This window comes from Capricornis sumatraensis, chromosome 2, assembly GCF_032405125.1.
Source record: "Capricornis sumatraensis isolate serow.1 chromosome 2, serow.2, whole genome shotgun sequence".
NCBI lineage: Eukaryota > Metazoa > Chordata > Mammalia > Artiodactyla > Bovidae > Capricornis > Capricornis sumatraensis.
In genome coordinates this window covers 217,795,632-217,818,406 of record NC_091070.1, presented here as the reverse complement: position 1 = coordinate 217,818,406, position 22,775 = coordinate 217,795,632, and the positions used below count along the sequence as shown (strand labels likewise).

At 49.9% G+C, this 22,775-nt stretch overlaps 1 protein-coding gene across 8 annotated transcripts in view; it reads right to left on the bottom strand.

Moving 5' to 3' along the window:
• Positions 1-22,775, bottom strand: part of LRRFIP1 (LRR binding FLII interacting protein 1) — a 159,714-nt gene that overhangs the window by 91,192 nt on the left and 45,747 nt on the right. For 6 of the 8 annotated variants that reach the window (XM_068965717.1, XM_068965710.1, XM_068965711.1 and 3 more), the window contains exon 1: positions 948-1,173. The exons of the other annotated variants lie outside the window; for them this stretch is intronic. In XM_068965717.1, the coding sequence (XP_068821818.1) occupies positions 948-1,013 (66 nt within the window). In that variant the 5' untranslated portion in view covers positions 1,014-1,173. Of the gene's footprint in view, positions 1-947; positions 1,174-22,775 lie in introns of those variants that run through there. 8 annotated transcript variants of the gene reach the window in all.

Here is a 22,775-nt window from a genome sequence, read left to right as displayed (position 1 = left end):
TCTTATTCTTCTTGAACCTTCCAGAAACACTCAGTAGAGGGTTAATTCCTGTCTGGTGAAGGGCTCACACTTAATTTAAGGTTCCACAAAGGCCCAATAAAGTGGAAATCTAGGGTCTCTCTCTCTACAGTATTAACTTAATAATGTATGTCTTCCAAATTACACCCTTTCACTTTTAAATATTCCCATTCATGATCAGCCACAAGCCACACGAAAATGGGCAATTACAAACCTTCCCCAATTCATCCTCTGCTGGACTCTTAATGCCTCACATCCATAGTCCCAATACTGGGTGTTGAGCTGGATAACTGCAAAATCCCACAGATGAAATCCCTCCAGATGCAGAGACCCCAGGAGACCAGCCAAAAAGGATTTGGGAACTGGAGTCTTGGGGAACTAGAGAAGGCTCTAAGGCCCAGAGAAGGATAAGCTCTCCAAACCACCCAGCCGCTGGGGGCGCCAGTCTCAGGCTGAAGGCACCGCCCCTGGGCGCCAGTGCCCAGGTGCTGTGTTTTGTAAAACACCAAACTAGCAGTTCAGAGTGAAACTCTAGACCACGCGCAGGTCTCAGATCTCGGCTGGATCCGCGGACGAAGCACCCAACTGGGCAGAGCCCGTCAATGCGGCCAGAGCGGACTAGACCGAGTTTCTTTCCGCGGTGGCGATGAACGCCGTCCAGGGAAACGTGTTTTCCGGGGCGCAAGGCGGGCAGCACAAACGAAACCGAGAACCGAACCGAGAACACCCTATCCCCGCCCCGCCGCACGTCCTCGCGTGGGGACGGACTTTCGCTTAAGGGGGTCCCCGGCCAGGCGGGGCCCACCCACACCTTACCAGGCAGATGGCTGCGGTGGAAGGTGGCGCCCGCCCCCGGCCGGCCCCAGCACATCCACAAGGTCCAAACATTCGCAGTCAGAACCAAACGTTTCGGAGATGTTCCCTCTTACCAGTCTCTGAGCTTCCGGGCTCAGGCAGTCTATCTCCTGGTTCTGCGCGGCCGCAGGGTTGGTCATCCTGCCGGCTAAAGGCCACCTTCTCACACAGCCAGCAGAGATCCTTAGTGGACGTAGGGCTCCCGGGATCCGCGGGCGGGCTCAGCGCAGCCGCATGCCGAGAACAGCGGGATCGCGGCGCGCGTCGGGACGGCAACCTCGCCCTCGCCCTCGCCCGGGCGGAGCGCGCCTCCGCGGTTCCGGGGCTCGGGCGCGGCCGCAGGGGCGGGGTGCAGGTGGCCGGGGCTGGCGGGCCGGGGCGGGGGGCGGCGCGCGGAGCCGAGGAGACGGGGCCGCCCCCCGCGAGCTCCGCCCCTGCGCTCCGCCCTCTCCGCCCTCCGGGTCCACCGGGCTTGTTCCGCCTCCACGCTGCTCCCCCCCGCGCGGTCATTAATTGCCAGGCAGCCCCCTTCGGTCCCCACCCGAGGAGGAGACCCCCGGCCGGTCCTGGTCACCCACCACCCGCGGAGGGAGGGCGAGCTGAGGGGCTTTGGAAGATGCGGGAGCGAGGAGGTGCGCACGGGGCCCGGCTCCCCTTGGGGAGGGGTCGGTGAGGGGGAGGGTTCTGCACGGGGGCGGGGTCCTGGGGGCGGGGTCCTGGGGGCGGGGTCCTGGGGGCGGGGTCCTCTGGGGGCAGAGCGGACAGTCTCTCCAGGCCCCGCCTGGGGCCCCGCCCGCCTCCGCCTCCCTCACCCCTCGCCGCCTCCACCGCCCCCGCGCCGTCGGTGCTGGGCTGCGGCCCCAAATTCAGGCCAAATTGAGCTTCTACGGACACGACAGCCTCGCCCGAGCTCCGCAGCGTCTGCCGGCCGGGTACCCCGTTAACACGTCCCCCGGAGAAAGGGCCGCCTTCTAGGGCGACCAGAATGCGCGGCCCGCGGGGGTGAGAACAAGCGTCCGGTGGCCGGGTGCGCCCCCCGCCCGGCTCTCGCTCAGCAAGCCGCGGCAGAAGAAGGAGGTTCGGCGCGGATTCGGGGTCTCAGGGCCGGGGTTGGTGGGGGCAGAGGGGTTGGCCGCACCGTCCAGGGTCCTGCGGGAGGTCGTGCGAGGCCGGGGCCGCGCGGAGGGGAGTGTCCGCGGCGGGACGGGGACCCCGCGGTTCCGCATGCGCCTCCTACAGCCCCAGAACACGCGTGACTCGTTCTTTAAACGTCCTACAAGCAAATCATGGAAACGTGTCCCGACCTCGCCAGGCCGGGGCGGGAGCGACGGGAAGGAAGGACGCAGATTTTTATTCAGAATGCCAGCCTGCCCAGGCCATGCCTCACGTCCGCGGCGCCCCCTGCTCCTACGCCGCGTCCAGGCGGCCCCGGCCCCTGCTGACCTCGCCCTGAGGGCACGTGTTCGGAAGCCCTTCTCAGAAAGACCACTTCCCCGCCTCAAAATGAAAACTTCCAACGGGAAGGCTGGGCCGAGGTGTATGCAAAGGCGGCTCGAGCAAGCGTCTTGAGAGACCGCCAATGCGCGCTAAAATGTACGGTCCCCCGGTCTCCCGATCTCCGCCACCCTAACCTAGCTCCCAGTAAAGTGTCAGCGCAGCGGACTGTGTGCGCTCACCTTGCCGCTCCGGCTTCAGGGGAGAAGGCTCTGGAAGGAAGGGTGTGTGTGTGTGTGTGAAGGACGGGGTGGGGTGGACAGAGAACGTTCTGGGGGGCCGGGAGGTTCTAACCTAGGAGGGAATAGGGGCAGCAGAAAAGCAAGGCCGAGTAAAGACCCAGAGTGGCCGCCGCGAGAGAAACAGCAGGGGTCAGCTTTGATGAAGGTGCAGACAGCCGCCAAGCTTTAATGCACAGCACTGGTCGGATTCGCAAGAATAACTTTCAGAAAGACTGAAATGCATACCTTTAATACTTTGTCTTCTTGCTGTAGCGCTTTTAAAGTCCGTTAGTGTGTTAACAGTTCTTGATTAAACACGTTGGAGACAATTTTAAGTTATTTTATGTAAATACCTATGGGATTTGGGGAATCTCTGGTGGAAAGCAAAGATAATTTGAGTAACAGCTCCACGATGAGAAGGATAGCCCGTTAATAAAATCGCCTTCTGGGAGCCTTCAGTTGGAATATTCTGATGTAGATCAGCAGATTCTAGAGCCACTTGCCACCTGGAACCCTGTGACCACATCTCCCTGAGCAGGGGGAAGACAAGGGGCCAAGAGGCAGCCAGGCGGCTCCACCGACTGTGCTTGGTTGGTGGGGGGGGCTCCCCTTCACCCTGGGCACTTTCATTATTACTGGCAGGTTTCAGATGAAACCCGAGATACAGGGTAAGATACTAAGTAACTTGGTCACAGTGCTACAGTCAGTGACAGGGCCAAGAACTGAGCCAGAGGGTTTAACTGCAGGGCCCACTTCCCCATACGGTTTTCATAAAGCTGACAACTAGCAACTGTAAGGCCACCCGGGAGGTGGTGCGGAGGGGGTGCCCGTGTCTACAAGCATTGCCCTGAGACCCGCAGGACCAGTGAAGCCTGTTCCCTGCCTCCAGAAACCACCCACAAGGCACCCGGGCCTGCCTGCCTTGCTCTCCAGCAGGAGGGAAGCGGGGCAACAACAGTTTAACATGGCTGAGAACTGGGAAAGATGGTGAGTAGCCCCAGAGAAGACAGCAAACCCACAGCCCCCACAGGAGCTCCGGGGGGGCCCAGCTGCAGAAGCCGCAGGTGGCAGGACACTGTCCCAGAAGAGGCAACTGGCTGATTAATTTTAGTCCCAGGAACAAACTAACAACACCAACAGTAAGATAATAATAGTAAAGGCACAAGAGATTTCTGACTCCACCCAGTAGCAGCAGCAGCTGTACCAACATCCTTCTGGATGAGAGGCCAGGACATTCTGACATGTGTTCCAGCCAGCCACCCTGGGGGGACAGCTCAGACTGGTCCCAGCTGTAGGGCAAATGTCAGTCTGTGTTTTAAGTGCTGCAGAATTCACACTTCCCTGTGTTATTTAGACCCCGGGGTCCCAGAAGACAGTGTAGAGGGTCTAGTTGCCTTCATTTTGATATAAGCAGCTCTCTGATGAAAAGGCGCTCTCCTGGGACCCTCTCCCGGCAGTACCCACCCTGCTCTTGTTTTTTTAAACTCACCGTGGACACTTGTGAGGATGACTACTGAGAGGCACCTACACACTTGGTGCTGGGGAAGTCCACACAGAAGTCAAAGAAAGTGACATTTTGCAGAAGAGAAACCATGGACGTGCACTACATTTCTACCCTGGTGCTCACAGCTTTAGGTCGCTAGGCATGTGTGTGCTCAGTCATGGCCGACTCTGCCACCCTACGTACTGCAGCCCACCAGGCTCCTCTGTCCATGGGATTTTCCTGGTGAGAATACTGCAGTGGGTTACCATTCCCTCCTCCACTAGGCAGAGTAATCCTAAATCCTTTAGATTGGGGAAGACAAAACCAGAATCACCTGAGTGTCAGGTAAGAAGAAATCAAACAAGAAGCCCCCAGGTTCCATTCTCAGGGAGGCTGGCAGAAGAAACCCAGAGCACCTTTGAAAGATCTGAGCCACAAAATGGGGGGTAGGGGTGGGGGTAGGGGTGGGGTGGGGGTGAGGGGCGGGGAGGGGTCAGGAAGAGGGTGGCCATGCATCCTGACTGCTCCAGTGCGGGCCCAGGGTCTTTATATACAGAGCTGTGAGGTCAGTGACACAGGCTCCATTTTCCCTTCTTTTGGCCAAGACCCCCACCTCTAGCAGGTTGACTATGTTCACTCCTTCCAAGCTGTGGGTAGTCACTCACCTACAAGCACCCAGGCACTGTCTAAACCCAGGGACTCTGTCCAGAGAGGGGCATCAGGTTTTGTGAAAGCTCCGATTGTCCCGGGCATTCCTAAAAGTCACCATGCTTATGCTGCTTGGAGCCCTCCCCCCAAAAAGTGTAATGTCCCAGATCTCAAAAGCAGTTCTCCAACATGCAAGATTACATGCAGGAACTTAACTTCTTAAGGGACGCCTAAGAAGGACAAAAAGGTAAGTAGAATGATCTAATTTTGTTCTGGGAACACCAGACTTCATAGCTCACCAGCAAATGCCACAACATTCAACCACTTTGGGGCCACACCCTAACTCGTTTACTGGTCTCCATGGTGTTAGGCTGTTGCTAGGTTTACCAGCATCGCCTGCTTCTGTGGTTTGGTTCTGAAAGCTACAGCAACCAAGACAAACCCTTCCAGGTTTGCAGGACAAGGCAAAGGGCCGGCAGGGGAGCACAGGGTGGTTCTTGGCCGTCCCGCTCTTCAGATAACTCGCACAAAACCATTTTTCCAAATCATAGCCATCACAGCTGTTTTTCATGAACATGAATCACCAGTCATTGGTTTCAGCAGAATAAACATTTCTATATTACTTCTACAAACAGTGAGCTTTACATGTATGTTATAACTTCCCATGGATCCCTTTGACTAAAATAAAAAAAAAACACTCCATATAGTAAAGCTGGTTCATGAAGCGATTACCCAGATTTGCACCACACCTTTCAGTTTACAAAGCATTTTACACAGGCATGCCTTAGAAATACTGTGGGTTTGGTTCCAGAGCACTGCAATAAAGTGAGTGTCATAATAAAGAGAGCCACATGAAGTTTTTGATGTTCGCACTACACTGTAGTCTATTAAGCATGCAAGAGCATTATGTCTAAAAAACAATGTATATACCTTAGTTTAAAAACTGTCATTGTTGTTCAGTCGCTCAGTGACGTCTGACTCTTTGCGACCCCATGGACTGCAGCATGCCAGGCTTCCCTGTCATTCACTATCTCCCAGAGCTTGCTCAAACTCATGTCCATTGAATCGGTGATGCCATCCAACCACCTCATCCTCCGTCGTCCCCTTTTCCTCCTGCCTTCAATCTTTCCCAGCATCAGAGACTTTTCCAACGAGTCAGCTCTTCGCATCAGGTGGCCAAAGTATTGGAGCTCCAGCTTCAGCATCAGTCCTTCCAATGAATATTCAGGACTGGCTTCTTTTAAGATGGACCGGTTGGATCTCCTTGCAGTCCAAGGGACTCTCAAGAGTCTTCTCCAACACCACAGTTCCAAAGCATCAGTTCTTCGGTGCTCAGCTTTCTTTCTGATCCAACTCTCACATCCATACACAACTACTGGAAAAACCATAATTTTGACTATATGGACCTCTGTCAGCAAAGTGATGTCTCTATTTTTAATAAGCTGTCTAGGTTTGTCATAGCTTTTCTTCCAAGGAGCAAGTGTCTTTTAATTTCATGGCTGCAGTCACCATCTGCAGTGATTTTGGAGCCCAAGAAAATAAAATCTGTCACTGTTTCCACTGTTTCCCCATCTATTTGCCATGAAGTGATGGGGCCGGATGCCATGATATTAGTTTTTTGAATGTTGAGTTTTAAGCCAGCTTTTTCACTCCCCTCTCTTATCTTCAAGAGGCCCTTTATTTAAAAATACTCTATTGCTAAAGAAATGCTAATCATCATCTGTGTGTGTGCACAGTCCCTCAGGCATGTCTGACTCTTTGCGACCCATGGACTGTAGCCTGTCAGGCCCCTGTGTCCATGGGATGCTCCAGGCAAGAATCCTGAGTGGGCTGCCATGCCCTCCTCCAGGGGATCTTCCCGACCTAGAGGGGTTGAACCCTAGTCTTCTGCATCACAGACAGATTCTTCACCGCTGAGCCACTAGGGAAGCCCCAACCACCATCTGAACCTTTGACAAGTCATAATCTTTTCACTGGAGGAGGGTCTTGCCTCTGTGTTGAGGTTGCTGAAGGCTAAGAACTGCTGTGGCAATTTCTTAAAATAAGATGACAGTGAAGTTTGCCACAGTGATTGATCCTTCCTTTCACAAACGATTTCTCTGTAGCATGCAATGCTGTTTGATAGCATTTTTGCCCACAGCAGCACTTCTTTCACAATTGGAGTCCCTCCTCTCAAACCCTCTTTATCAACTAAGTTTATGGAATATTCCACATCCTTTGTTGACATTTCAACAGGAGTAGATTACATCTCAAGAAACCATTAGCATTGCTTGTCCACAAGAAGCAAACTCTCAGTCAGAAGTCCTGTCATTTTTGCTGTTCAGTTCCTAAGTCGTGTCTGACTCTTTGCAACCCCCATGGACGACAGCACGCCGAGCTTCCCTGTCCTTCACCACCTCCCAAAGTTTGCTCAAACTCATGTCCAGTGAGTCAGTGAAGGTCACTGAGCCATGAGATTGCAGCAATTCAGGCTCACCTTCAGGCTCCATGTCTAACCCTAGTTCTCCTGTGGTTTCCGCCGCGTCTGAAGTTACTTCCTCCACTGAGCTCTCAAAGTCAACCATGACGGCTGGAATTAACTTCTTCCAGACTTCGGTCAATGTTGATATCCTGAGCTCTTCCAATGGACTGCAAATGTTCTTAATGGCATGAAGCATGGGGAATACTTTTTAGAAGGCTTTTCATTTACTTTGCCCAAGTCCATCAGAGGAATCACTATCTATGGCAGCGATAACCTAATGAAACCTATTTCTTGAATACAGGGTTGCCACAAACCTCCTATTTGTTAAGCAAACAAACAAACAAACAAAAAAACCCACAGTATCTTTGAAGTGCAGTAAAGTGAAGCACAATGAAAAGAGGTCTGCCTGTACACACGCTGAGGCCACAAAGGTTGTATCACGTGTCCACACAGATGAACGTTGGAAGAGGAGCCTGGCTTTTAACCCAAGTTCAAGCCCTTAGTGTCCAGCACACGGTCTGACACAGAGGTGCTCCCTGCCCGAGCCAGCCAGGGATGCTCACTGGGACAGACAGTCAGCAGGTAGGCCGCCTCCCTGGGCTCAGTCTAGACCAGTAGCCCCATCTCCTGTGGGTACCGACAAAGTAATATAGCCAGATCAAGGTCAAGGGTGTAGCCGGCTCTTCTGGTAAGACCAGGGCACTGGTAGGAGCGTCAGGTGAGGGCGTCAGACCCTGCCTGCCATTCACCTCCCAGTCAGCTGGCCCAGCTCAGGCCACAGTGGACTTGGCCCTCGAGCCAAGATCCTGACAGCCTCCGGTGGACACAGATATTGAGGGCAAGTGACTGGGAAGCGAGGGAGCTCGTTTCTAGCACACAAACAGCTCCTGTTTACTGCGCACCCACCCCGGGCCGAGTGTCCTACGACCACATCCTTCAGCCTCCCGGCTCCCTGTGTGGTCCTGATTGCCCCCCAGGACTGAGTGGGCTCTTCAGGGATGGGCGCACGTGCTCACCTCAGGAAACAGGGCAGTTCCTAAACGACGGACGCATGGGTGATTCTCCCAGGAAAACGAGGGACTTTGATAGCTTCTCATCAACTCTTATTGATCTTGTGTATTTTATATTTTTGTAGCAATGGAGAACAGAAACTGTCTTCTAAAAGTGGGATGACTTTAGGAATGTTTTTTCTGCATAGCTACCTAGCACCCAGGAATTCCCCACACTTCTTTTTCATTTAATATACATGTTTACAATCCTTTTGGATTTTCTAAGCAAGGTGATGAGTTCGAGTTTTGGTTGGACTAAAGTAGAAGCGGGGGCAGAAAGCCTCATTGGAGGTGTCCAACAGGCGCTTTGGCAACAGAAGTACGAACTGGTTTAAGGTGATGAGAAAAATGGTAGCACGCACATAGCAGAAACTAGTCTGAAGGCAGGAATCTGGGGATCCCTACATTTCATGAATAAGAGGAGTGACAAGAACAAGCCAACACAGGGACTTCCCCGGTGGTCCAGTGGGCAGGCCCCCACACTGCCGATGTAGGGGGCCCAGGTCTGATCCCGGGTCAGGGAACTAGATCCTGCAAGCTGCGACTAAGACCCAGAACAGCCAGATCATCATCATCGTCGCACAAGAACAAGTCAACACAGACGATGGGTAGGTAGAGAAACGGAAAACAGAGGTGCCTTCTGGAAGCCACTATTCAGAAGGCTGGTGTGAATACCGGTGTTAAGCAAGGCAGATGTAGTGCTGACAACAGGGTCTGGAAAGCCTTTAATTTGCAACTCGATAAACACTGGCTATTGTGTTATCTTGTTGAAATTCTACATTCCAGCATTCTCGGTGGTTTCTGCTCAAATAGTACATGACACATGGCAGCCCGGGAGAAGACAGAAGCAAGAAGAGGGTTTGGGTGGGCAGAGACGTGTTCACTTGCCCATCTGTTTTGAAGGATGGAAGAGACTTGAGCCAGTTTGGAGACTGAACAGTGGGAGAGTCAACGGGAGAGGGAGGAAAGACAGAGGGGGCGTGGGCAAGAGGGCTGACTAGGGGTGGTTGGGGGTGGGCCAGGGGTTTCTCTGGACTTTCAGCATTTGGCCTGATTCCGAGCTAAGATGGGGATGAGAAAGCCACAGTGTCCAGGAGAGGACAGGCCACGAGAAGCACAGGCCTGGTGCAGAGACTGTGGACACAGAGCTGGGGAGGGGAAGGGCGGGTGGGGCAGAAACTGCGGGCCGTGCGGGAGAGCTGCCTCTGGCTCAGCCTGGGCGATGCTGGTCTCAGGACCTGCGCCCGGAGCCCTTCCACGGGGCTCCAGACAGCCCAGTAATGCTGGCGCAGGGTAAACGCTACCCACATGTAAAGCAATTTCTAGCTTATTTTACTCTGGGATTAAGTTCATCTCCAAGAGTGCCCGGGAATAAGTCCACAGCAGTCTTGGGGGGAAATGTACCGGTTTTTTCAATCCATTCCTCAGAACGGTTGATCCTTAAGACCAACACGAGAGTGATCACGGGAACACTCCTCATGTATTGTGGCCAAGGAAACGGCCACAAACGCCTGTAATAAAGCATCTCTTAGCAAAACCAATTCTGTTCTTCCTGAACACAACACACTGCAAGTATCAGCCAATTATTTTCTAAAAATATTGAGGACAAAACACTGAAATCCATTAATATTTCTCCATAATATAGGAAAAGGCCCCTCTAAGTCAACCCTAATTCAAAGAAAAAAAATATCTCTACATGCACTTGGTAAAGTACATTTAAAATACTTTTGATCAGAGTAGACAGAAAAAATATGCTTTACTTTCAACAACTGCATTTACTAGCTAACAGAACGCTTTCTGGTAAGAAATAAAGGAAATGTTTCAACATATATTTAGGAAAATAAAATGATTAAAAATAAAATCAATATTTCTTCTAGATGCTCACTGATTTATTTGGCTCTGGCCTCAGTAATCTTGCCTATGAGTTTAACATCTAGGAGAGATAAAAAGTGCTGAACAGTCAGAACCATGAAACAAGCATTTACCCTGCTCACTAAAAAATCCAGAAATCAGTCAGGCTACAAATACTATTAAAAAATGTCATGCATAGAAAGGAAGTATGGGAAACATAGGAGTTTATAATCTAAATTTAAACAGTACCCACAGCAAATAGGGAAATTTGAGGGCATGTAGGATGAATTGAAAGGTTTAAAATCAGGCATTCCTGATAAACAGCTTGACTTGAAGACGACCCGACTTCAGGACAAACAGAAACATCAGAAGTAAGCAACCTTCTCACCTATGGTAGAGAAATGTCTAAAACAGCATCCCTAAAATAATCTTCCTAAGAAAATACATATTTCTAAAGGGAAACGAAGACTCTAACACTGTGTGTGCGCTCAGTTGCTCAGTCAGTCCAGCTCTTTTGAGCCCCCATGGACTGTAGCCCGCCAGGCTCCTCTGTCCATGGGATTCTCCAGGCAAGAATCCTGGAGGGGGTTGCCATTTCCTCCTCCACGGCATCTTCCCTCCCAGGGATCGAACCCACATCTCTTGTGTCTCCTGAATTCTTTACCCCGCGTCACCTGGGAAACACTAACAACACATGTCCACAGCCTAAAATAAGGGTTTTCCCTTCTGCATTTTAGCCCCTGAAATACAGTGCAAAGAAAAACCATCAACTATTAGCCTCCAGAAAGGTACAAGATTATGGGCACCTCCTTTATCACCAATTTGTACAAACCAGATATCTTTCCAGAAGACTTAACACAGAACGTAAAAACCTCACCTCTGAAAAATGAAGACTTCAGACGAACTTCAAGAGAAGTTTAAGGAAGAGCGAAGAACAGCCGTCTGGAGAGACATGTTTGGCACGAGAGTGGAAATTCTGGAATAACTAGAGATCAAATAGCAGTCCTGCCCACGTCAGCTCTGAGTACCAGCCGACAGGTCAATTACAGGCACCTTTACACCCGCCACCTCACCGGGCAGCTTCGACCCGCCTTCGGCAATGGAAGGGCGTGGCTCCCTAAGCCCACTGCAGGATTTCCAAATGCCTCTTCTGACCTGTGGGTTTGATCTTTAGTTACTCAGATTACACTGAAGTCCCTTCCTCTTATCCTCACTTCCACTGAGGCATGTGTATTAAATATGGGATTAGACTACGAGGGAACTTTTCTTTATCTATTTATTTTATTTTTAATTGAAGGATAATTGCTTTACAGAATTTTGTTGTTTTCTGTCAAACATCAACATGAATCAGACATAGGTATACATATGTCCCCTCCCTCTTGAACCTCCCTCCCATCTCCCTCCCCAGAGGGAACTTTAATACAAATACAGGGCCGGGTTTCATAACCGTGGCTCTCCTGACATCTGGGGTGAAGTAATTCTTCACTGGGTGCTGTCCTGTGCATCAGAGGATGACCAGCAGCATTCCTGGCCTTTACACACTAGGCGCCATAGCACTCTCCTCCCTGCCTGTATATTGCCACCCTGCTGATTTGACTTCTATGCAGAGTACATCATGCGAAATGCCAGGGTGGGTGAAGCACAAGCTGGAATCAAGACTGCCGGGAGAAATATCCATAACCTCAGATATGCAGATGACACCACCCTTATGGTAGAAAGCAAAGAGGAACTAAAGAGCCTCTTGATGAAAGTGAAAGAGGAGAGTGAAAAAGTTGGCTTAAACCTCAACATTCAAAAAAGGAAGTTCATAGCATCTGGCCCTATCACTTCATGGGAAATAGATGGGGAAACAATGGAAACAGTGACAGACTTTATTTTCTTGGGCTCCAAAATCACTGTGGAAGGTGACTGCAGCCATGAAATTAAAAGATTCTTCCTCCTTGGAAGAAAATCTATGACTAACCTAGACAGCATATTAAAAAGCAGAGACATCACTTTGCCGACAAAGGTCCATCTAGTCAAAGCTGTGGTTTTTCCTGTGGTCATGTATGGATGTGAGAGTTGGACCATAAAGAAAGTTGAACGCCAAAGCATTGATGCTTTTGAACTGTGGTGTCGGAGAAGACTCTTGAGGGTCTCTTGGCTGTAAGGAGATCCAACCAGTCCATCCTAAAGGAAATCAGTCCTGAATATTCTTTGGAAGGACTGATGTTGAAGCTGAAATTCCAATACTTTGGCCATCTGATGCGAAGAGCTGACTCATTAGAAAAGACCCTGATGCTGGGAAAGATTGAGGGCAGGAGGAAAAGGGGACGACAGAGGATGAGATGGCTGGATGGCATCACCGACTCAATGGACATGAGTTTGGGTAAACTCTGGGAGATGGGAGAGGAAGGGAAGCCTGGAGTTCTGCCATCCATGGGGCTGCAGTCAGACGTGACTGCGACTGAACAGCAACACAGTGGGTGCTAGTAGCAGTCTGCTCCCTGCCTGTGGTCACCAGAGGTGTCTCCAGACACTGACAGATGTCCCCTGGGAGGCGGACAGAACCTGTTGAGGACCCTCGATCTAGGGAGCTTGTGCCTTCATCCAAGACACCCACACTGTAGAAGGACTTACTAACTCACACAGAGGAGCCACACCCCAGCAGACCCAAGCTGACCGTGCACAGAGGTAACGGTCGTGACAGACGTATTTCACCATGTCCTCCGATGCCTGTGGCCTTCTGGTTTTCAAGTGAAAACTCAAAGGTGGGGCTGGATGTTACGGTCAGGAGCAGCGAGAAAGTCAGAACTGATGCTGAAAAGTAGCAAGGGGGGGCCACAGGGCGGGAAGAAAGAGACGGAGCTTTCAGAGGTGGTGCAGTCAGGCCAAGCGCGAGGCGGTGATGGTGGAGGTGGGCTGGAAGGAAGAACACAGGAAGTGAGAAGGTCAAAGAACTGAGTTTGGTTTCCTGGACCCTCTGGGAAGGCCTGATCCAAAAGGGGGCCGTGATGGAGAACACAGCCAGGGCAGGGGTGGGGGCCCATAGGCGGCTGGCAGAGTCCACACAGCGCAGGGGCCCTCACACCTCCAAAGCCTCCGGAGTGAAGTAAGCAGCAGAGAAAGACAAATATCATATATATATGTGGAATCTAAAATAAACTATCCGAGATTCCCTGGTGGCTTAGGTGGTTAGGAATCTGCCTGCAAGGTGGGAGACCCGGGTTCAGTCCCTGGGTGGGGAAGATCCCCTGGAGAAGGGAATGGTAACCCACCCCAGTATTCTTGCCTGGAGAATCCCACGGACAGAGGAGCCTGACGGGCTATAGACCACGGTGTTGCAGAGTCAAACACGACTGAGCGACAAATTATACACATGAACTTATTTACAAAACAGAAATAGACTCACAGACACAGAAAATAAACTTATGGTAAGCAAAGGGGAAAGGTGGGGAGGAGGGCTAAATGAGGAGACTGGGCTTAAGAGATACACATTGTTATAGATAAAATAGGTAACCAACAAGGACCTACTGCATAGCACAGAAAACTATATTTTGTAATAACCTATAATGGAAAAGAATCTGAACAGAATATATATATATGCACATTTCTGAAACTAACAAGATACTGTAAATCAACTGAAGAGTTCAATAACAAAGAAAAAAAAGTGAAAAACCTCCGAAGCAGGGGTTTGGGAGAAAAGCTGAATAGAATTCTTGCTCCGTTGCTGGCGAGGCTGCGGTTTCGGGCCACTGCTGTGACCTCCACGGCTTCCTGTGTGACACAGAGCAGATGCGGCCAGCAGGCAGGCAGCGGGTGAGTGGCGAGACCCCAGGCTGGTGCCTGCTGCCCACTCGGGCTGCCATTCTGAAGTACACGGGTCATTCCTCCTGCGGGTGGGGGACTCGGGAGCTTACAGTCTGTACGTGGGCAGAGAGGAGCTGCAGGTAGGCCCCAGGTCACTCAGTGGGCGGCATCAGGCTGAGGCTCTGGTCAGCGTTTCTGAGCGCCTGGTGCTCTGCCCTTTTTCGGGAACCTCCCCCTTCCAAGTCCAGAATTTTGGCTTTACTGCTTCCCCAAAGCCAAGCTTTCGGCGTTCTTGATGTATTATGAACAGGGCTCTGCGAAAACGTAGACAAAGACTGGAAGGAAACACAGTAAACAAAAGAGCTGCTCTATTTAAGTGAGAGAATTGCATTGCTGTTCAGAATATCCTCAGATATTGTTAGAACGCTCTTTTAATACAATAGCTTAAGGAACTTGCACTTTATTCAGGAGGCAGTGTTTGAAGAGGGAAGTAGAATTTTGTTTGAACAAAGAACTTGTAGGGAACAAAAAAAAGGTTAAAAATCACCTTTGTTAAACTTTTCCAAAAGTTTCTTGGCTGATTTCACTATTTATTCTTCCAGATCAGCTTCAGAGTCTACTTTTTTAACTTTAAGCCAATCTTGTCCTCTAAACTGGGATATTATTGGAATTACTTTATGGATGTATTAACATCTCTTCAATAGAGTCTTCTAATTCAGAAACAAGGTACCTCTCTCTCCATTTTTTAAATCTATGTCCTTTGGTATATTGTTATAGTTGTCTTCATATAGGCCTTGCATATTTCTTTATTCCTAAATGCTATTTTGAATGAAATCTTATCTTCTTGCCATCATTCAAAAAAAAAAAAAAAACTACTGTGGTGTACGAGAATGCTATGGTTTTTTGGGGGGAGGGGAGAAGTAGAGAAACTTGTTCCCTGAGCACATTTAATTAATCAGTTGACTTTGTATTGGAGTACAGCTGATTACCAATGTTGTGTTAGTTTCAGGGGCATAGCAAAGTGATTCAGTTATTTACATGCATGTAGCTATTCTTTTTCAAATTCTTTTCCGCACTAGGTTGTTACAGAACATTGAGCAGAGTTCCTTGTGCTATACAGCAGGTCCTTGCTGGTTATCCATTTTAAATTTAGCGGCGTGTACATGCCCACCCCCAGCTGCCTAACCATCCCTTCCCCTCACCCTTCCCCTCTACTACGGGTGTTTGTTTATATCGTTACAAACACGGGGCTCAGTTTTGGGCTGAATTTTTGGATTAGTGTGCAAGTAGTTGCACACTCTATTTCTTTTCAGTAGTTACACTGCGGATTTCTTTATCCTGTCTGACCAGCGGGCACTCCCACCATCATAACGTCACACCAGCCCCGGCCTGCCGTTTCTTCCTCCGTTGGACGCTCTGCAGCTGGGCAAGCAGTAAGGACTCAGCAGCTTTGTGAGTGTGTGCTTGCGCTGCAGAAACACAGGACAGGACAGCAGGCCTATTAGAACAGAAACAGCACTGCAGGTGCCTAGGAAGTAAACAGAGGCTCTGGTGACGGCCACCCGACAAAGCCCCTGAAAGGAAAGAAATTATAAGGCTCAGAAAAAAGACACTCTTGCCTAAAGGCCAGAATCTAATTTCAAACCATAAAAGATAAACAGGTAAAGCGACTTGAAGGAGGATTAGCACTGAAGTCAGTGAAAAGCTAATTACTATTGTCAGCGTCACCGTCTGATTTTTTCTGCAGGGACAGGCACCGAGGAGGAAGGACGCTCAGTTCTGGGGCCGACACTGCCCATGCGGGGAGCTGTGCTCCGCCAAGCACGTGGTGCCGGCCTTGGCCAGCCCCATAGCCTCTGCCCCCGTGCGGGGAGCTGCGCTCCACCAAGCACGTGGTGCGGCCTTGGCTAGCCCCATAGCCTCTGTCCCTGTGCGGGGAGCTGCGCTCTGCCAAGCACGTGGTGCCAGCCTTGGCCAGTCCCATAGCCTCTGTCCGCCCCTCGGTTTCCTCATCCGTAGGAGAGGAGTGACAGCGGCAGTAACCCAGTGCCCGCGGTTTATAAGTTCCATCCATGATTCCTTTAAGTCAGTATTTAAATGAATAAAATGCGGGGCAGGTGTTTGGTTCACACAGTTAATGTTACAAAGTACTTCAAGGCTCACGCAACCCAAATCTAATGGAACCGTCACTATTCACAAAGGGATGTGAGAGTCAGCTTTTGTCCCAGACCAGCCGCCCCTCCCTCTCGCCTTCCGGCCTCACCCCACTCTGGCTTCTATCTCTGCCTGTATCTCCGTGGCTCAGAAGCCACAGCCTGCTGGGTAGCTCTGGTGCAGGGGAAATACACAGGCTTGGTAAGCTCCTGCAACCCGAAGACGAACTGGACTCTAAGTTGTGAGCTGGAGTAGGGGGAACCATGATTGCTGTTTAGAATGAGTGGCCTGAACTTCAGCAACGTTATTTTCCTTCAGACACTCTGAAGGAAGTTCTGGTCAGATGACTGGACTTGAACTTCACAGCCCAGATAAGGAGATATGACTGTGTCTCCCAAGAAGGGGATTAGGCAACAGAAGCCCACGAACTTCTCTTTTTGGGTAAAGAGACTCTCCTTTGGTACAATTTTTGAAAAAGAAGAAATTGTCCCACAGTGAAGCAACTAAGAGTTTTGAATAAAGATATTCAAAGTTTCCAGTTTGAATATTTTATGATTATTTAGAACATGTGTCCTCCATGTAGCATAAAATATAATAAGACTGGGGCTTCCCTTGCGGCTGAGCTGGTAAAGAATCCACCTGCAATGTGGGAGACCTGGGTTCGATCCCTGGGTTGGGAAGATCCCCTGGAGAAGGGAAAGGCTACCCACTGCAGTATTTTGGCCTGTAGAATTCCATTAACTATAGTCCATAGAGTTGATAAGAGTCAGACACTACTGAGCAACTTTCCCTTACTTGGTTACTTACTTACAATAACACTGTATCTTCTAGCATCTTTATCTCTGGAAGGAGGCAAAAGGATGTGTAGATAGGGAGTGCACACGTGCTAAGTCGTTTCAGTCGTGTCCGACTCTTTGTGACGCCATGGACTGTAGCCCACCAGGCTCCTCTGTCCATGGAATTCTCCAGGCAACAATACTGGAGTGGGTTGCCATGCCCTCCTCCATGGGATCTTCCCAACCCAGGGATCAAACCCACATCTCTTACATCTGAATTGGCAAGTGGGTTCTTTTCCACCAGCACTACCTGGGAAGCTCGTAAGTAGGGAAGAACAGGAGAAATTAAGGAGAAACAGATTTACAGTTGGGAGAGGTGGTGAAATTTCAGTGGCTGCCTCCCGGTGGCCACAGGTGAGTGTTCCCAAGGGGCCTGCACTAAAGATTTCTTATTGGCTAGTAATCTCAGACTGGAGAAGGCAATGGCAACCCACTCCAGTACTCTTGGCTGGAAAATCCCATGGATGGAGAAGCCTGGTAGGCTGCAGTCTATGGGGTCACTAGGAGTCAGACATGACTGAGCGACTTCACTTTCACTTTTCACTTTCATGCATTGGAGAAGGAAATGGCAACCCACTCCATTGTTCTTGCCTGGAGAATCCCAGGGATGGGGGAGCCTGGTGGGCTGCAGTCTCTGGGGTCGCACAGAGTCAGATATGGCTGAAGCGACTTAGCAGCAGCAGTAATGTCAGACACCTCAAGTGTTCACTGATATGTGAATGGATAAATACATGTGGTATATCCATACAATGGAATATTATTGTGCCTTTAAGAAAAGGAAATTCAGATACATGCTGCCATATGAATAAAACCCTGAAAACATTGTGCAAAGTGAAATAAGCACAGTGCAAAAGGACCAATATTACATGATTTCACTTACATGAGATACCTAGAATTGTCAAATTTATAGAGAAAGTAGAAGGTGGTTGCCAAACGGAGGGGACACAGGAGTGAGTGCCAAGTCCTTCCAGTCGTGTCCAGCTCTGCTCGACCCCATGGACAGCTGCCCACCAGGCTCCTCTGTCCTTGGGATTCTCCAGGCAAGAATACTGGAGTGGGTTGCCATGCCCTCCTCCAGGGGATCTTCCCGACCCAGGGATCAAACCCCCGCCTCTTGTATCTCCTGCATTGGCAGGCAGGTTCTTTACCACTAGCGCCACCTGGGAAGCCCACAGGAATGAGGGTTAGTGTTTCATAGACACAAAGTTTCAGTCTGGGAAGATGAGAAGGGCTCTGGAGAAGGTGGTGATGGTTGCTTAACAGTGTGAACGTACTTAATACTACTGAGTTGTATACTTAAAATGGGTAAGATGGGGAATTTTATGTTATGTGTGTTTTACCACACTAAAAATTAAATTATGTTGAAAGTTTTAGACCATAAGAAATAGCCAAATTGATCTCGGGATATCTCCTTTATGGCATTCTGTCTGGCTATAAAAATGCATATTTGATGAGTATGTAATAGAATGCAGAGCGCTTATGCCCATGCTGAGTGCACATAGCCTCAACATACACACTCCAACAACATCTATGAACAAATAAGTAACAAAGACCCTAACGAGACAGGGCTTCCCTGATAGCTCCGTTGGTAAAGAATCTGCCTGTAATGCAGGAGACCCTGGTTCGACTCCTGGGTTAGGAAGATCCCCTGGAGAAGGGACAGGCTACCCACTTCAGTATTCTTCCCTTGTGGCTCAGATGGTAAAGAATCCGCCTATAGTGTGGGAGACCTGGGTTCAATCCCTGGGTTGGGAAGATCCCCTGGAGAAGGGAAAGGCTACCCACTCCAGTCTCCTGGCCTGGAGAGTTCAGTCCGTGGGGTTGCAAAGAGTCAGACATGACTGATTGGCTTTCACTACCAGACCCAAGGAAATGAACTGAAATAGTGCCATGGTTGTTTTTATGTTATAATGAGAGTATGGATAGCTTTTTGTTTCCTTCTATTTTCCACCTTTTTTTTTTTAATACACACGTACTACTTTTAAAGGGGGGAAATAACACAGCGTTTCATTTTCCTCTGTAACTTTGTTTGAAAAGCAAAGAAGAACGAAAAGAAAGACCTTTCCGGGCTTTTAAACCTAAAAGGAAACTGCAATTAATTAGGCTGCTTCTACCATGTTCGCTCCTTTCCTGCTTTTCTATCATACCACCTTGGGTGCACCTGGTGAGGCAGGCTGGTGAAGCCTGTGGCCATCCTCAGAATGGTATTTGTAAGCGCGTAAAACAAAGTACAGTGTCAGTCGCTCTGTCGTATCGGACTCTTTGCGACCTCATGGACTGTGGCCCTCCAGGCTCCTCTGTCCATGGGATTGTCCAGGCAAGAATACTGGAGTGGATTGCCATTCCCTTCTCCAGAGGATCTTTCCAACCCAGGGATCGAACCCAGGTCTCCCTCATTGCAGGCAGATTCATTACCATCTGAGCTACAGGGAAGATCTGTAAAACAGATCTGTGTATACACAGTTACAAAGGAAAGTGATTATTATGAAATGTATTGTCAAAATATATTTTTAAATTGTGATACAGTATCAATCATGGGCTTCTCTGGTGGCTCAGAGGTAAAGAAAGCAACTGGAAAGCAGGAGATGTGTGCTCAACCCCTCGGTGGGGAAGATCCCCTGGAGAAGGAGACGGCTACTCACTCCCATATTCTGGCCTGGGAACTGTATGGACGGAGGAGTCTGGCAGTCTACATACAGCCCATGGGGTCGCAAGAGTCGGGCATGACTTATTGACAACAACAACAGCAATCAATCAATCAATACAGACAGGGGAAAAGAAAATTATACCAGTTATGTTAATAGGAGTAATTTAATACAGGGGACCCACTAAGCAAGTGTTGAATGACTTAGAAGGCAGAAGAGACTCAGGTAACACAGAGGTAATAATTTGGGGAACACTAGGGCTGGGGGAACAGAGGGGTGAGTTGGTGTACCCCAAAGTCTCAGAAGGCACTGTGCTCCAGAACCTCCACGGGCTCCGCGGCAGTGGTTTCTGAGAGCGGAAGGACGCTAGGAACAGAACCAGCCGGCTGCCGGTGAAGGCGGTTGCTGGGGCGACGGCTCACAGAAACAGGAAGCAGGCGGGGCGGAGCAGACGGGTCTCCCTCCTCCGCCTCACTGTCGCCCCCTAGCGCCTGTGGGCAGAGCCCGGGGGAGATGAGGGGCGCAGAGACGCGGCCGGGAATAGCTGGCCCCGGTACCGGCTTCTTTCCTGGTGCCCTGAGTAACCAGAGCTCACAGCTACCTTAATATCCACACGACCATGTGAACTTCCCCAGCTGTCTGCAACCACCGAAAAGTTACACAAAAACAGTACTCGGTGATGAAGCCACGCGCACTTCTAACTCTGCTCAGGTTTGGGGCTGACGCTCATAACGGCAGGTAATGTTGCTCTGTTTTTTCTGACCCAATTTCAGGGATCCTTTGAAATCTAACCAAAGGCCTTTGGAGGGTGAGGGGACCCAAAGTTAAGAATCCTTCTGGGTGTTAAAGTGCTTTTTCTTCTTCCTTAAATTTTGCTTTAAAAAGTCACAGGCTTGATCGCATGATCACAGGGTGGGTCGCGGATGCCAGGTTTCTCTTTGCAAGAGAAAATAAGTGATGCGAGGTCTTGTCATCGGTGCATGTCTCTCTTTCACTGATACAGCCACCCCATCTTGCAAGCAGTAAGCAGTAACTTGCATCTTTATCCATCATATTGTACCTACTTCTGAACGCCACAGAAAGTAAAGAAAGCGAACACACAGCTGCACCAACATCCTCATCCCATGCTCCTGGGGGCGCGGATTTTAGGGTTCCCGGGAAGTCTTCAGAGTTCCCTTCCGTAAGGCCCCTGGCCGGCCCCACCTCGTTGACCGTGACCCAGACGCCCCCCAGTCTGGATCTGTATTTCTTTTCTCTTGATTTCTCCAAGGTTCAGCCCACCGGCCAGGTGGACATCTCTGCCTGGAGGGCCCAGTCACCTCAAGCGCAAGATGTATTCAAAATGGAATTCCTGTCGCCTCCAGCGGTCTGTCCTCTGCACTTTTTCTTCCGAGGGGGCGCTTCCGACCAGCGCCTCTGGGGAAGACTTCATTTACAGCCTCTGGGTCTCAGCTGCCCCATCAGCGAAGGAGAGGCAGTGGCAGACACGACCTTCTGGGCTGGTGGGAGGACTAAATGATCCCCCAGGCCCGGACATCAGCTAACACCCGCCCGAGTGAGGCTGGCGCTCCTCCCCGCCCTGCGCCCCCCACCAGCAGGCTGGCTGCCCTTCTCAGAGTCACGTCAAGGTGCCCCGGGGCCACCGCCTTAGCCTGGCCTCAGCGAGTCTCCTGAGTTACCACAGCTGTCCCCGGTGCTGCCCCCCACCCGTTATCATCACGCCACCCACTCCTGTCACTCACCCTGCCATCACACGGGGTGGGGCTGCCACGGGCCACAGACCACGGATGCAACAGGGGGTACGAGCAGTCCTGCCTCTGGGGGAGACTGATGTCAGATAATTGCATGGAGAAGTAACCACTTACAACTGTGACAGGCACCATGCCACTCAAAATGTCCCCACGCCGCGCCAGCCGTGAGGGGTGCGCACAGAATACACAGCTTTGTGTTTCTGAGAAAACAAGAAGTCATTCTAGGTGGGGGAGACGGAGAGCCCTCCTGCGAGGCTGCTGGGGCTTCCCTCCGAGAGCTGGACGAAGGGCGACACTCCGAGTCACCAAGCCTCCTGGTGGCCTCCTGGCGGCCTGCAGTCTCAGGCCAGTGACAGAGGACTGCCTCCTGGTGGTGACTTCAAACCTTGGAGGCTGAATCCCCACGTTTCTTTTTTTCCACGAACTCGGTTTATGTGTGGGCTTAGTCACTTAGTCTGGAGAAGGCAATGGCACCCCACTCCAGTACTCTTGCCTGGAAAATCCCATGGATGGAGGAGCCTGGTGGGCTGTCATCTATGGGGTCCCACAGAGTCGGACACGACTGAAGTGACTTAGCAGCAGCAGCAGCAGTCACTTAGTCGTGTCTGACTCTTTGTGACCCCATGGATTGTAGCCCGCCAAGCTCCTCTGTCCATGAGACAGTTTATAACAGTGTTTATAACACTATTTGTAATAAAAGAGGACCCAGCTCTCAGCTGAGGAACTTTGGTAACAAGCTCATCTATGTCAGAGTTTCATTTAACATAGAAAGATCACTTTTCTGTCTCACAGATGGAATATACACGCATTGATAAGTCTACTCTTAATCTATAAAGTTTGAACAGTGCTACCAACTATAAACACATTCCATTATGCTCTGTGAAAAACCGAAAAACTGTAACAATTAAAGACACTGAAAGTCAGCATTTTGTAGCTTATTTATAGCAATATTTGAAAAATACAAGGTGAATCACATTGCAAGATTTGTTTAGCACTTCAAGCTAAGAGAAATATTTCAAAATATGTATCATCCATTCTAAGATATTTGTAAGCTATATCACAGTAATCCAAGTCTATGACCCAACCAGTAACGCTGAAGAAGCTGAAGTTGAATGGTTCTATGAAGACCTACAAGACCTTTAAGAACTAACACCCAAAAAAGATGTCCTTTTCATTATAGGTGACTGGAATGCAAAAGTAGAAAGTCAAAAACACCTGGAGTAACAGGCAAATTTGGCCTTGGAATGCAGAATGAAGCAGGGCAAAGGCTAATAGAGTTTTGCCAAGAGAATGCACTGGTCATAGCAAACACCCTCTTCCAACAACACAAGAGAAGACTCTACACATGGACATCACCAGATGGTCAACACCAAAATCAGATAGATTATATTCTTTGCAGCCAAAGATGGAGAAGCTCTATACAGTCAACAAAAACAAGACCAGGAGTTGACTGTGGCTCAGATCATGAACTCATTACCAAATTCAGACTCAAATTGAAGAAAGTAGGGAAAACCACTAGA